Raw genomic sequence first — 11,482 nt, 5'->3', positions numbered from 1 at the left:
CTTTGACTAATACCTCGCCATTACTTCGTTATTAGGCTTGATACTTACTGAGTACATGGGGTCGGTTGTACTCATATAACACTCTTGCGCCTCACATGTAGATTTTAGAGTTGAGCTATTGCGGGAGTCGAACGCTAGCATGGAGGATGTACCCAAGTTCCTCTTGCAAGCTACCATTTTGTTCATTGTAGTTTAGGACTTATATTTCTGATTATATATATTCAAACAGATGATATATTTTTATTCATACTAATGTTATGACTTTAAATCTTAGTTGCTCATGACTTGTAATACCCGTTTTTATTTCATTAGTTATTGATGAATCTTCAGTTGAACTGTGTTTTTGTTGTTGATTTGCCTAGCAGGTTGGGTTACGCACCATCACGATCTTGGTAAAATTTGAATCGTGACATATTGATCAAAATTCACATAGTTTATGGGAAGCAAAAAATACCACAGGCTAGAGAAAATAGTACTTACACCATTCGCCGAAATATTACAAAAAATTATATTATATATATAAATAAAATATTAATTTTAAATATATAAAATATATATTAAACACTTTTTGTCGAAATTTATTTTTTACTCCTTTCAAGTCACCCTTAAAATCATTTCTTGCTTCGCCACTAGGGGGTCATGCGTCAATAACCAAACCGGGCACGTTAACATGTGGTACCTCGCAACTTGGGATCACAGAAGTATCTCAATTTTGTCGTTAGTTTTCGGTCAAAATTGACAAATTCGACCAGGATATTCACCTAGACGTTATCGTAGTGGAAGATTCCTCCTGCCGTGGCTTTATAACAGTTGCCTACGCAAATCATATACAACGTCGTCACTCGTATTTGTCCCCATTTCATCCCTTGCTTCTTTTGGTGAAAACTCTTGAACATCCTCATTTCTATAGACGGTCGCTACAACTAAAAGCACTCTAGGGCTTCTCTTCTTTTAAGGTAGTTTTACTTCACCTTCTACAACTACTATTCTTTTCTTTTTTTCTTTCTTAGTGGGGTTTGCTTACATAAAAATTATTTTTAAGTTTCTTGTTTCGCCAATTAGTTTGGACAAGATAAATGAACACCCCCTTTGCTATTTTTCATCTTAGTTTTTCGGAGTTAGTATGTCTGAAATTGACCCTTTTTGTCAGAGAGATGAGTTTGGTTTCATATGTGTGTAGAAAAACCAAATCTGTTTAATTGTTTGATCGATGAGTTCGCTTTTCTTGAAACGGGTTAATCTTTCAATTTAAATCTATAGCAAATTGTTGGGTTTCTTTTGTTCTTTGTTTTGTTTTTGTTATTTCCATTCCGCTATTAATTTAGTACCTGTGGTTTTTTTTTTTGGTTAAATAACTTGAATTGCTAATTCCGAAAATTATAGAAAATTGGTTTAGTGATAGGAGACATCAATGTTCTATGGCATAGTTTTCCTTCCTTAGTGCACCCTGTTCAGTTGAATTTCTAGAAGGTTCGATACAAATAAAAAAAGTCAGCCCGGTGCATAAAGTATTCACGAAGGTCCCGGGAAGGGTCGCACCCCAACAGGTTGTAATGTAGATAGTCTACCATGATGCAATCATCTGGCTGATTTTACGGCTCGAACCCGTGACCTATAGGTCACATGGAGACAACTTGACCGTTGCTCTAAGGCTCCCCTCAGAAGGTTCAATACTTTTACAAAATTCCTTGCTAAGCTTCATTTAGATATTTGAGTATTCGTCATACCTTTTGCATATATCTAACATAGATTTAGAGCTAACACATGCTTGTTTCATTGTTCCTTGCTTTAGTTCTACCTTGCAGCAGCTGTTAACAGCTATAGATAGTTTAATTCATCGACTTGGAAAAACTGAAATATGATATTCGATTTAAGAAAAATGCTGTGAATGTATGGTTAATCATCATTTGTTTGGCTGCGCATTTGCTAAGGAATACTATTCTATTGGAAGTGTAGAACATCATTTAGCTACTAAAAATCATTTCTTCTGTCTTCCAACCTGACACAGGTACTTGCTGGTGAGTTTAGCAAATTTTTGTCGCTCACCCTCTAAGTGGGTTGTGGAAGTTCACCTACTTGGTTCCCTGCACATCTTCTAAGCAATTTTTGTGGTTCTTCAAAAGAGAGGATTTTAGGATATGCTGAAAGATGTGTTTGAGTGTTTGGGAGTCCGAAATTATTCTTCGTAAGGTTTTGAGCTTAGCAGAGTTGTCTTTTTTCATTCCCAAAAAGATTCAGCTTCGGCGCAGCGACCACAGCTTCACCTTTTTGTGCCAAGATACAACCTAGGTGGAATATTTGTATATTGCCTGTCACACTGATGGATGATTTATGCGAGGATGGTTGAGCAGCACATATCTGTTGAACAGATTGTAATAGCCAAGAGAGGATAGCTTACTATAATAGTACTGGGTTTCGTAGATTTTGAATGGCCAATACGGGAACTATTCTTTTGGAGCGATATGAATTGGGGAGATTACTAGGACAAGGTACATTTGCTAAGGTTTACTATGGTAGGAGTATCAGGACTGGGCAGAGTGTTGCCATCAAAGTCATTGATAAGGAAAAAGTTTTGAGGGTTGGGCTCGTGAATCAGGTCAAACGGGAAATATCAGTTATGAGACTAGTTCGACATCCTAATATTGTGCACCTTTATGAAGTCATGGCCACAAAGAGCAAGATTTATTTTGTGATGGAATATGTTAAAGGAGGTGAGCTCTTTAACAAGGTGGCCAGAGGAAGGCTTAAAGAGGATGTTGCACGAAAATATTTTCAACAGTTGATAAATGCTGTAGATTTCTGCCATAGCAGGGGTGTCTATCACCGGGATTTGAAACCAGAAAACTTACTACTAGACGAGGATGAAAACTTGAAAATTTCTGATTTTGGTTTAAGTGCTCTTGCCGAGTCAAAGCGCCAAGATGGACTCCTCCACACTACCTGTGGGACTCCAGCCTATGTTGCTCCTGAGGTGATCAATAGAAAAGGGTATGATGGGGCAAAAGCTGATATCTGGTCATGTGGGGTGATCCTATATGTGTTGCTGGCTGGTTATCTTCCATTTCATGACTCGAATTTGATGGAGATGTACAGGAAAATTGGCAAATCTGAGTTCAAATGTCCCAGTTGGTTCCCCCCTGAAGTGCGGCGGCTACTTGTGAGAATGTTGGATCCCAATCCACATACTAGAATTTCAATTGCCAAAATTAAAGAAAGTTCCTGGTTCAAGAGGGGAATAGCCTCTAAATCTATCAAAGCAGACACCGAAAGGAAGGATCTGGCTTCAGCATGTACAGAGTTGGCTGCTGGTTCCTCTGAAAACAAGCAAGACATGGCCAGGCTGTCAAACTTGAATGCATTTGATATCATTTCCCTTTCTACTGGCTTTGATTTATCGAGATTATTTGAGGATACTCCTTTAAAGAAAGAAGCTAGATTCACATCCTGCAAACCTGCATCAGTGATCATATCCAAGCTGGAAGATGTCGCAAAGCGCCTGAAGCTAAAAGTCAGCAAAAGGGATGCAGGATTGTTAAGGTTTGAAGGTTCAAAAGAAGGAAGAAAGGGGATTTTATCAATTGACACGGAGATCTTTGAGGTAACTCCAACTTTTTATTTGGTGGAGGTCAAGAAGTCCAACGGAGATACATTGGAATATCAGAAAATTTTAAATGAAGGCCTGAGGCCTGGTTTACAGGATATTGTTTGGGCGTGGCAATTAGAACAACCACCTCAACAGTCCGAACAGCAGCTGGATGAGCAATCAAATAGTCAGCTTCAGCAGCAACAACGTTCAGATAACCAGCAACAACTCTCGGAGCAGGAGCAGCAGCAACTGCTATTTCCACCGCAACTACTTCAGCAAGAGCAGTTACCTTGATTATATAATACACTTTCAATGTCGGCATTATCTAGTAGATGTATATTTGGTTCTTCCAGTCTCCTGACTCGTTTATACGTTTCGTCTGTGTAAATGTCTCTCAAGTATAAGTGTTTTTCATTTTATAAAAAAGAAGGTACAAGTGTTGTTTTTCTTAGCTTTCCTCTTTTCTTCAATGCATCTTGCAAATCTGATGAATTCCCAATCTGATTTCAAGCTTTGAATTTTGAAATGAAATTGCTGCATCTGTTTTCAGGCTAAAATCCTTTTGACCTACTGGTGCTTTTGGGACTACATTTGCATGCTCATGAGAGGAGTTTAAGTAGAGAAACTTGGTCCGTGACGATTCATATAGTCGACCCCCCACTTATTCGGGATTGAGGGTTGTTGTCACTGAAAGTTGTTGTTCACATTGGAAAAATATGCATGCGGTCACTTAAGAGCCTGTTTGGCCAAGATGCCAAAAATTGTTTATTTTAAAAAGTACTTTTTTTAGAAGTGCTTTTTCCAAAAGTACTTTTGAAAAAAAATAGTTTGTGTTTAGCCAATTTATTTAAGAAGTACTTTTTACAACATTTGATAAACAAATTGTGTTTGGCCAATCTTTTTAAAAAGTGCTTTTGAGTGTCAAATTATTAAAAAGGATAGTATCAAGATCTTATAATTATTTTAAAGAAAAAAATAAACTTAAATATTTATCATGGGAGACTTTTATTGTTTTTTTATTTTATTTAATTAAAATATAAAATATAAAGTAAACATATATATGAAAGATTTAAATCAATATAAGATATATAGTTATACTAAAACATATAATATTATCTAGTATAATTACTTATTGTCATCATTCAATATGAATAAGAAGTCTATTCCACTAATTACTATATATTGATAATCCACTATGAAATAATAAGCAAAGTCACTCACACATGATAATATTTCTCAATAATTTCATCTCTAATTCTATCACACAACGCCTCCATATTAGTAGAAGATTTGCCTTGTATTTCTAAAGGAATACTAGAAGACCCATCTCCTTCCTCAATCTCTGCAGTGATGTCTCCATTAGCATAATAGTTGAATTCCTTATCGGTAGAAGAATATCTTCGGAGGAAATTATTTTATAGCAATGGTAGTTGTAACAAGATGATTCTGAGTGTCAAACTTGAAAAATGACATTGACCGTAAAATAAAAATAATTTTAAATGTATAAAAAAAATATTTTTTTCGTAAAAAAAATAGTTAAGTATGTTTAAATTCAAATTTAAAAAGAGTAACTAATTATTAACAACACATAATGGATAATTTAATTTTTTTAAAATTTAAATTTAAAAAAAAACTAATTATCACCTAACCTAACTAACTTTCACCTAAATTGCCAAGTGACCTATTGTGAGTCTATCACTTGGCTTAATGTGGAAGCCTTTTCTTCTTTTTACTAATATATAGATTATGCGATGCAATTGTAGATTTATTACCTATTTATAGGCAATTTTCACAAAATTAGATTTGATAACTGTTTTAAAGATTCGAGAATTAATAGTTTATAATAGAAGAAATTATAAATGATTATTTGTAGGAAGAGAATTGATAATCCAAAGAAGGATGAGATAATTTGCTTTAGTATGAAAAAAGAAGAAGATAATTTGGAAAGTTACAAGACATTACACAAAGAAAAAATCAAAAACAAGAAAAGTCAAAAAAGAATTTGGAAAGTTACAATATATTCATATATATGATATCTCTAATTTTAAAAGAATGGTAGAAACTAGAAACAAAAAAAAAAAGAAAAGAAAAACCTTAAATTAGTAAAGGATAATTTGGAAAATTTAAATTTATGGTGAGGATAGTTTTGTTTGAATAAATTAATTTTCTGCTTCTCCTTCTTGGAAGAAGCTAGAATTTTCTGCTTCTTCCCAAAAGCAGAAAAACTGCTTCTACTGCTGGCCAAAAGTACTTCTCCGACTTGGCCAAACAACCTAAATTTTTTTAAAAGTACTTTTTTGGGGGGGGGGGGGGAGTACTTTTAACCTCTCAGAAGCTTGGTGTAACGATGCGGCCGGTCGTTTTGAGTATTACAACCCTATTTTCCAATTTACTGCTCAATTTATGCTTTAGAATTGTTATGTGACTCGCCGGGGTGATTGGTTCAGGTCCGGTGAGGTTTTGGAATGAATTGAAAAACTTAGTTCCAAGGTTTAAAGCTTAGGTTAAAATAGTGACTGGATGTCGACTTATATGTAAACGACCCCGGAATAGAGTTTTGATGATTCCAATAGTTCCATATGGTGATTTTGGACTTAGGAGCGTGTCCGGAAAATTATTTAGAAGCCCGTAGCTAAATTAGGCTTGAAATGGCTAAAATAGAAATTTAAGTTTGGAAGTTTGACTAGGGAGTTGACTTTTTGATATTGGGGCCGAAATCCGATTCTGAAAATTAGAATACCTCCATTATATCATTTATGACTTGTATGCAAAATTTGAGGTCAATCGGACTTGATTTGATAGGTTTCGGCATTGAAGGTAGAAGTTAAAAATTGTTAGTTTTTCATTATGCTTGAATTGGAGTGCGATTTGTATTTTTTTTATGTTGTTTGATGTGATTTGAGGGCTCGACTAAATTCGTATCATGTTTAAGGACGTGTTGGTACATTCGGACGGGGTTCCGAGTGGCTCGAATGAGTTCCGGGGTGAGTTTTAAGCGAGTCCGGGTATTTCGGTACTCTGACGATGTTATGAAACAGTTGAAGTACGGAGGGCATATTTTAGAGAGCAGAAGTGCGGCCGCAAACTCCCAAAGTGTTGTAGCAATAGGAATTGTGCAGACCGCAGTTGAAATTGTACGGTCCGTAGAATTCTTCTCGCGGCCGCTAAAAGGTGATTTCGCTGGTTCGCTGGTCCACCTTTGTAGGCTTATATCTTTTAACCTACAAGTAATTTGGAGATGATTCAAAACGAATATTGTTGCCCTTTGAATCTAGTTTTCAGAAAGGTATAGCATTAATCATTTGGACATTTGTACAGAAAGTTATGGGCATTTTACTGAAGCCTAGTAAGCAGTCACTGTGAAGTGCGGCCGCACAATTTGGACTGCGGCCGCAGAACTTGAAAATGTGCGGACAACACTTGAAAATGTGCGGACCGCACATTGGGAGATCAGACGTGGTACTATATAACCAAGGGTTAATATATTATTTCACATTTGGACGTTGGGAGCTCGGTTTGTGACGATTTTTCGTGGTTTTTCAAGATATTCATCGGGATAAGTGATTCTAACTCAGATTTGGTTAATATACATGAATATATCATTGTTTTCATCATTCAATTAGTAGTTTGAGATAGAAATTTGGGAACAATTGTAGAAATTTTATAAAAATGAATTTTTTGGATTTGAACGTCGATTCGAAGTCGGATTTGAGTGAAACTAGTATAGTTGGACTCGTAATTGAATTGATTGTCGGATTTTGTGAGCTTCGTCGGATTCCGAGAGGTGGGCCCCACGGGCAACTTTTGGGTGCAATTTCGGATTTTTATTGGAAAATTAGTATTTTCATATGGAATTAATTCCTGTAATTTGTATTGACTGAAACGAATTATTTGTGGCTAGATTCGAGGCGTTTGGAGGACAATTCACGAGGCAAAGGCATAGCGGAGTAAAGAATTACAAGGTTTGAGGTAAGTAACAATTCTAAATTTGGTCCTGAGGGTATGGAACCCCAGATTATGTGTTATATGATTGGTTTTGAGGTGACGCACATGCTAGGTGACGGGCGTGTGGGCATGTACCGTAGGAATTGTGACTTGGTAAAATTCCATGGAACTGTGTAGTTGAATAATATGTTGTTATCAGTACATTTTCTATGTAGTAGAGAAATTGAACCACAAATCATATTTAGATTATGTGTTGGCACTGTAGGGACACATAGAGGTCGTGTACATGTTGAATTATCTGCTAAACTGTTGTTTTGTACTCAGTTACTAGTTTATTTTATCTCAGTCTCTATTGTCCATTATTGATGCATCATATCATTGTTGTTTGGACTAATTTTCATAATTATTGAAAGCCCGAGAGACTGAAGAGATTTATGACTGAGTGAGGCCGAGGGCCTGATTGTGAGATATTATACTATAGCACGTGAGTTGTCCGTGCGGATCCAGATATTATACTATAGCACATGAGTTGTCCGTGTGGATCTAGATATTATACTATAGCATGTGAGTTGTTCGTGCAGCACGTGAGTTATCCGTCCGGATCCAGATATTATACTATAGCACGTGATTTGTCCGTACAGATCCAGATATTAATACTATATCACGTGAATTGTTCGTGCAGCACGTGAGTTGTCCGTGCAGCACGTGAGTTGTCTGTGCTGATTATAGCGCTTGGGCTGTAGAAGCCCCTCCGGAGTCTGTACACCCCCCCAATGAGTGCAGGTACATACTGAGTGCGAGTGCTGAGTACTGAGTGTAATGAAATGGCTGAGTGACTATGGTCCTGAGAGGATGCATTTGATTTCATTCTTATTGCACTACAGTTGTCATATATCACTGTGTTGGAAATTTCTGAAAGATATTATCTTCTTTTTCAGTCGAACTTGATATGAAATTTCTGTTGAGTTTTAAATGTTGAACATAAAAGCATGCCTATCTTCTCATGTTGGAAATTACTATAACTTGACTTAGCTGTGAAGCTCGTCACTATCTTCAGCTCTTTATTTAGTATTGTTACTTGCTGAGTTGGTTGTACTCATACTACACCCTGCACCTCGTGTGTAGATCCAGGTACCTCCGGACATGGCGGTTGCTAGTTATTCGGAGCTTTATCTGTGGAGACTATCGAGGTAGATGCTTGGCGACCGCAGACCTTGACTCTCTTCTTTCAGTTATTGTACTGTTTTATATTTTTCAGACAGTGTTTTTATCAGTCAGACTGATTATCATTTAGATGCTCATGTACTTAGTGACACCGATTTTGGGAATGTATTTTATGTCAGTGATTTGTGAGGTTTTCTATGAAATTCAAATATTATGTTTTCAAACTTAAAAGAAATTGTGGTTCATTGAGGTTGTCGGCTTGTCTAGTATTGAGATAGGCGCCATCACGACAGGTTAGGAATTTTGGGTCGTGACAAGTTGGTATCAGAGCCTAGGTTACATATGTCTCACGAGTCATGAGCAGGTTTAGTAGAGTCTTGCGGATCGGTATGGAGATATCTGTACTTATCTTCAAGAGGCTACTGAAACCTTAGGAAAATTTCACTTTCTTGTATTCTGTCGTGCGAATTTATTGATTCCAGAAACTAAATTTTTATTATTCTATTCTCTTATAGATAGTGAGGACATGTACTACCGGATCGGACGATCAACCACCATTGCCACCAGTTAGGGCCGCGAGAGGCCGAGGTCGTGGTAGAGGCCGGGGCCGAGGTAGAGGTCGAGGTGCAGCTCGTACAACAGTTGGAGCAGCACCCGTGGCACTACCAATTGCTCCAGCTCAGGAGCAGATTCCGGATATAGTTGAGCCGGCAGGACAAGTTGAGGCACCAGCTATGCCCATTTTTATTCCAGGCCTTCAGGAGGCTTTAACACAGATATTGACTGTATGTACTGGCCTTGCTCAGGTGGTTTCGGCTCAGGCCGCACCAGCCACTTCTTAGGCCGGGTGAGGTACTCATACCCCTGTCGCCCGTACTCTAGAGCAGGTAGTGCAGGGACTTCAGATACCGGGGGCACTACTAGTCCAGCTGGTTGCAACTGCTCAGGCCCTGGTAGTCCCCGTTATGGCAGATGATGAGCAGAGGAGACTTGAGAGATTTGGGAGGCTTCGACCTCCATCATTTAGCGGTGCAGAGTCAGAGGATGCTCAGGTTTTTCTGGATAACTGCCAGCGGATGCTTCGGACAACGGGTATTTTGGAGACCAGTGGGGTCTCTTTCACTACTTTTCAGTTTTCTAGGGCTGCCTTCAGATGGTGGGAGGCCTGTGAGAGGCGCAAGCCGGTCGGTGCAGTACCACTTACATGGCAGGAATTCTCTATTCTCTTTTTGGAGAAGTTCGTGCTGCAGTCTCGTAGGGAGGAGCTGTGCAGACAGTTTGAGCAGCTTCGGCAGGATGGCATATCTGTGACCCAGTACGAAATGAGGTATTCTGAGTTGGCTCATCACGCAGTTTGGTTGGTTCCCGCTGATAGGTAGAGGATTAGGAGATTCATTGATGGCCTCACGTATCAGCTACGGTTGCTTATGACTAAATAGAGGGTATCTGGTGCTACGTTTGATGAGGTGGTTGACATTGCTCGGTAGATAGAGGTGGTCCGTAGTTAGGAACGTGGTGACACGGAGGCCAAGAGGCCTCGAGGTCCGGGCGGTTTTGGTGGGATACCTTCTGGGCGACAGTCTTACCACAGTAGGATTCGCCCTTATAGGCCCGCTCAGACGACTCATCCATATCATCGTGGTGCATCAGCTAGCCACGGTTCTTACAGTGCTCACTCAGGCCAGTATTCATTCAGTGCACTACCAGTGCAGAGTTCTCATCATGCCTCATCCGCTCAGGCTTCGACATGCAATTCCTCGGGTTATTAGGAGCAGTAGTTCCATCAAAGGAGGGGTTGTTTCGAGTGTGGAGAATTTGGTCATTTCAAGAGAGATTGTCCTAGGCTATTGAGTGGGGCTCCACAGCACAGTTCTCGTCCGACAGCACCAACACCAATAGTTACACCACCCGCCTAGCCAGCTCGGGGTGGGGCTCAGTCAGTTAGGGGTCGCCCAAGAGGGGGAGGCCGATCAGGTGGCGGTAAGGCCCGATTCTATACTTTTCCTGCCAGGCCAGATATTGTTGCTTCAGATGCAGTGATCACAAGTATTGTCTAGTGTGCCAGATACAGGAAGCTTCTATATTATTTGACCGTGGTTCTACTTATTCGTATGTATCATCGTACTTTACTCATTTTCTGGATATGCCCCGTGAGTCCTTAGTTTCACCTGTTCGAGTATCTACACTAGTGGGCGATACTATTATTGTGGACCGTGTGTATCGGTCATGTGTGCTAACTATTGGGGGACTGGAGACTAGAGTTGATCTCTTATTGCTTAGTATGGTTGATTTCGATGTAACCCTAGTATGGATTGGTTGTCCCCATGTCATGCTATTCTGGACTGTCATGCAAAAACTGTGACGTTGGCAATGCCGGGGTTGCCAGATGTCGAATGGAGGGGTTCTCTAGATTATGTTCCCAGTAGGATAATTTCTTATTTGAAGGCCCAGCGTATGGTGAGGAAGGGGTGTTTATCATATTTGGCCTTTGTGAGAGATGTTGATGCAGATACCCCTACTATTGATTCAGTACCGGTAGTGCGAGACTTTCCGGATGTATTTCCTGCAGACCTGCCGGGTATGCCACCCGACAGGGATATTGATTTTGGTATTGACTTGGTGTTGGGAACTCAGCCCATTTCTATTCCTCCATATCGTATGGCACCAGCTGAGTTAAAAGAATTGAAGGAGCAACTTCAGGAACTTTTTGATGAGGGATTTATTAGGCCTAGTGTATCGCTTTGGGGTGCACCGGTTCTATTTGTGAAAAAGAAATATGGTACTATG

At 39.2% G+C, this 11,482-nt stretch overlaps 2 protein-coding genes across 3 annotated transcripts; both read left to right on the top strand.

Annotated features, from left to right (window-relative positions):
* Positions 1-718: 718 nt before the first annotated feature.
* LOC104102795 (CBL-interacting protein kinase 2) lies at positions 719-4,037 on the top strand. 2 transcript variants are annotated; one of them, XM_009610629.4, is made up of 2 exons: positions 719-956; positions 2,009-4,037. In XM_009610629.4, exon 2 carries the CDS (start codon positions 2,429-2,431, stop codon positions 3,878-3,880), a length of 1,452 nt encoding a protein of 483 aa, XP_009608924.1. In that variant the 5' UTR covers positions 719-956; positions 2,009-2,428; the 3' UTR covers positions 3,881-4,037. The 2 variants fall into 2 exon arrangements, with proteins under 2 accessions (XP_009608924.1, XP_009608931.1); XM_009610636.4 differs by lacking the exon at positions 719-956 and adding an exon at positions 971-1,665.
* A 5,623-nt stretch (positions 4,038-9,660) lies between these two features.
* On the top strand, positions 9,661-10,074 carry LOC138895955 (uncharacterized). Its single transcript, XM_070180722.1, has one exon. The coding sequence runs from the start codon at positions 9,661-9,663 to the stop codon at positions 10,072-10,074; it is 414 nt and encodes a 137-aa protein (XP_070036823.1).
* The last annotated feature ends 1,408 nt before the right edge of the window (positions 10,075-11,482 follow it).

The sequence above is a fragment of the Nicotiana tomentosiformis genome, chromosome 7 (assembly GCF_000390325.3).
Source record: "Nicotiana tomentosiformis chromosome 7, ASM39032v3, whole genome shotgun sequence".
Lineage (NCBI taxonomy): Eukaryota > Viridiplantae > Streptophyta > Magnoliopsida > Solanales > Solanaceae > Nicotiana > Nicotiana tomentosiformis.
This window is presented reverse-complemented; position numbering and strand designations above follow the sequence as displayed.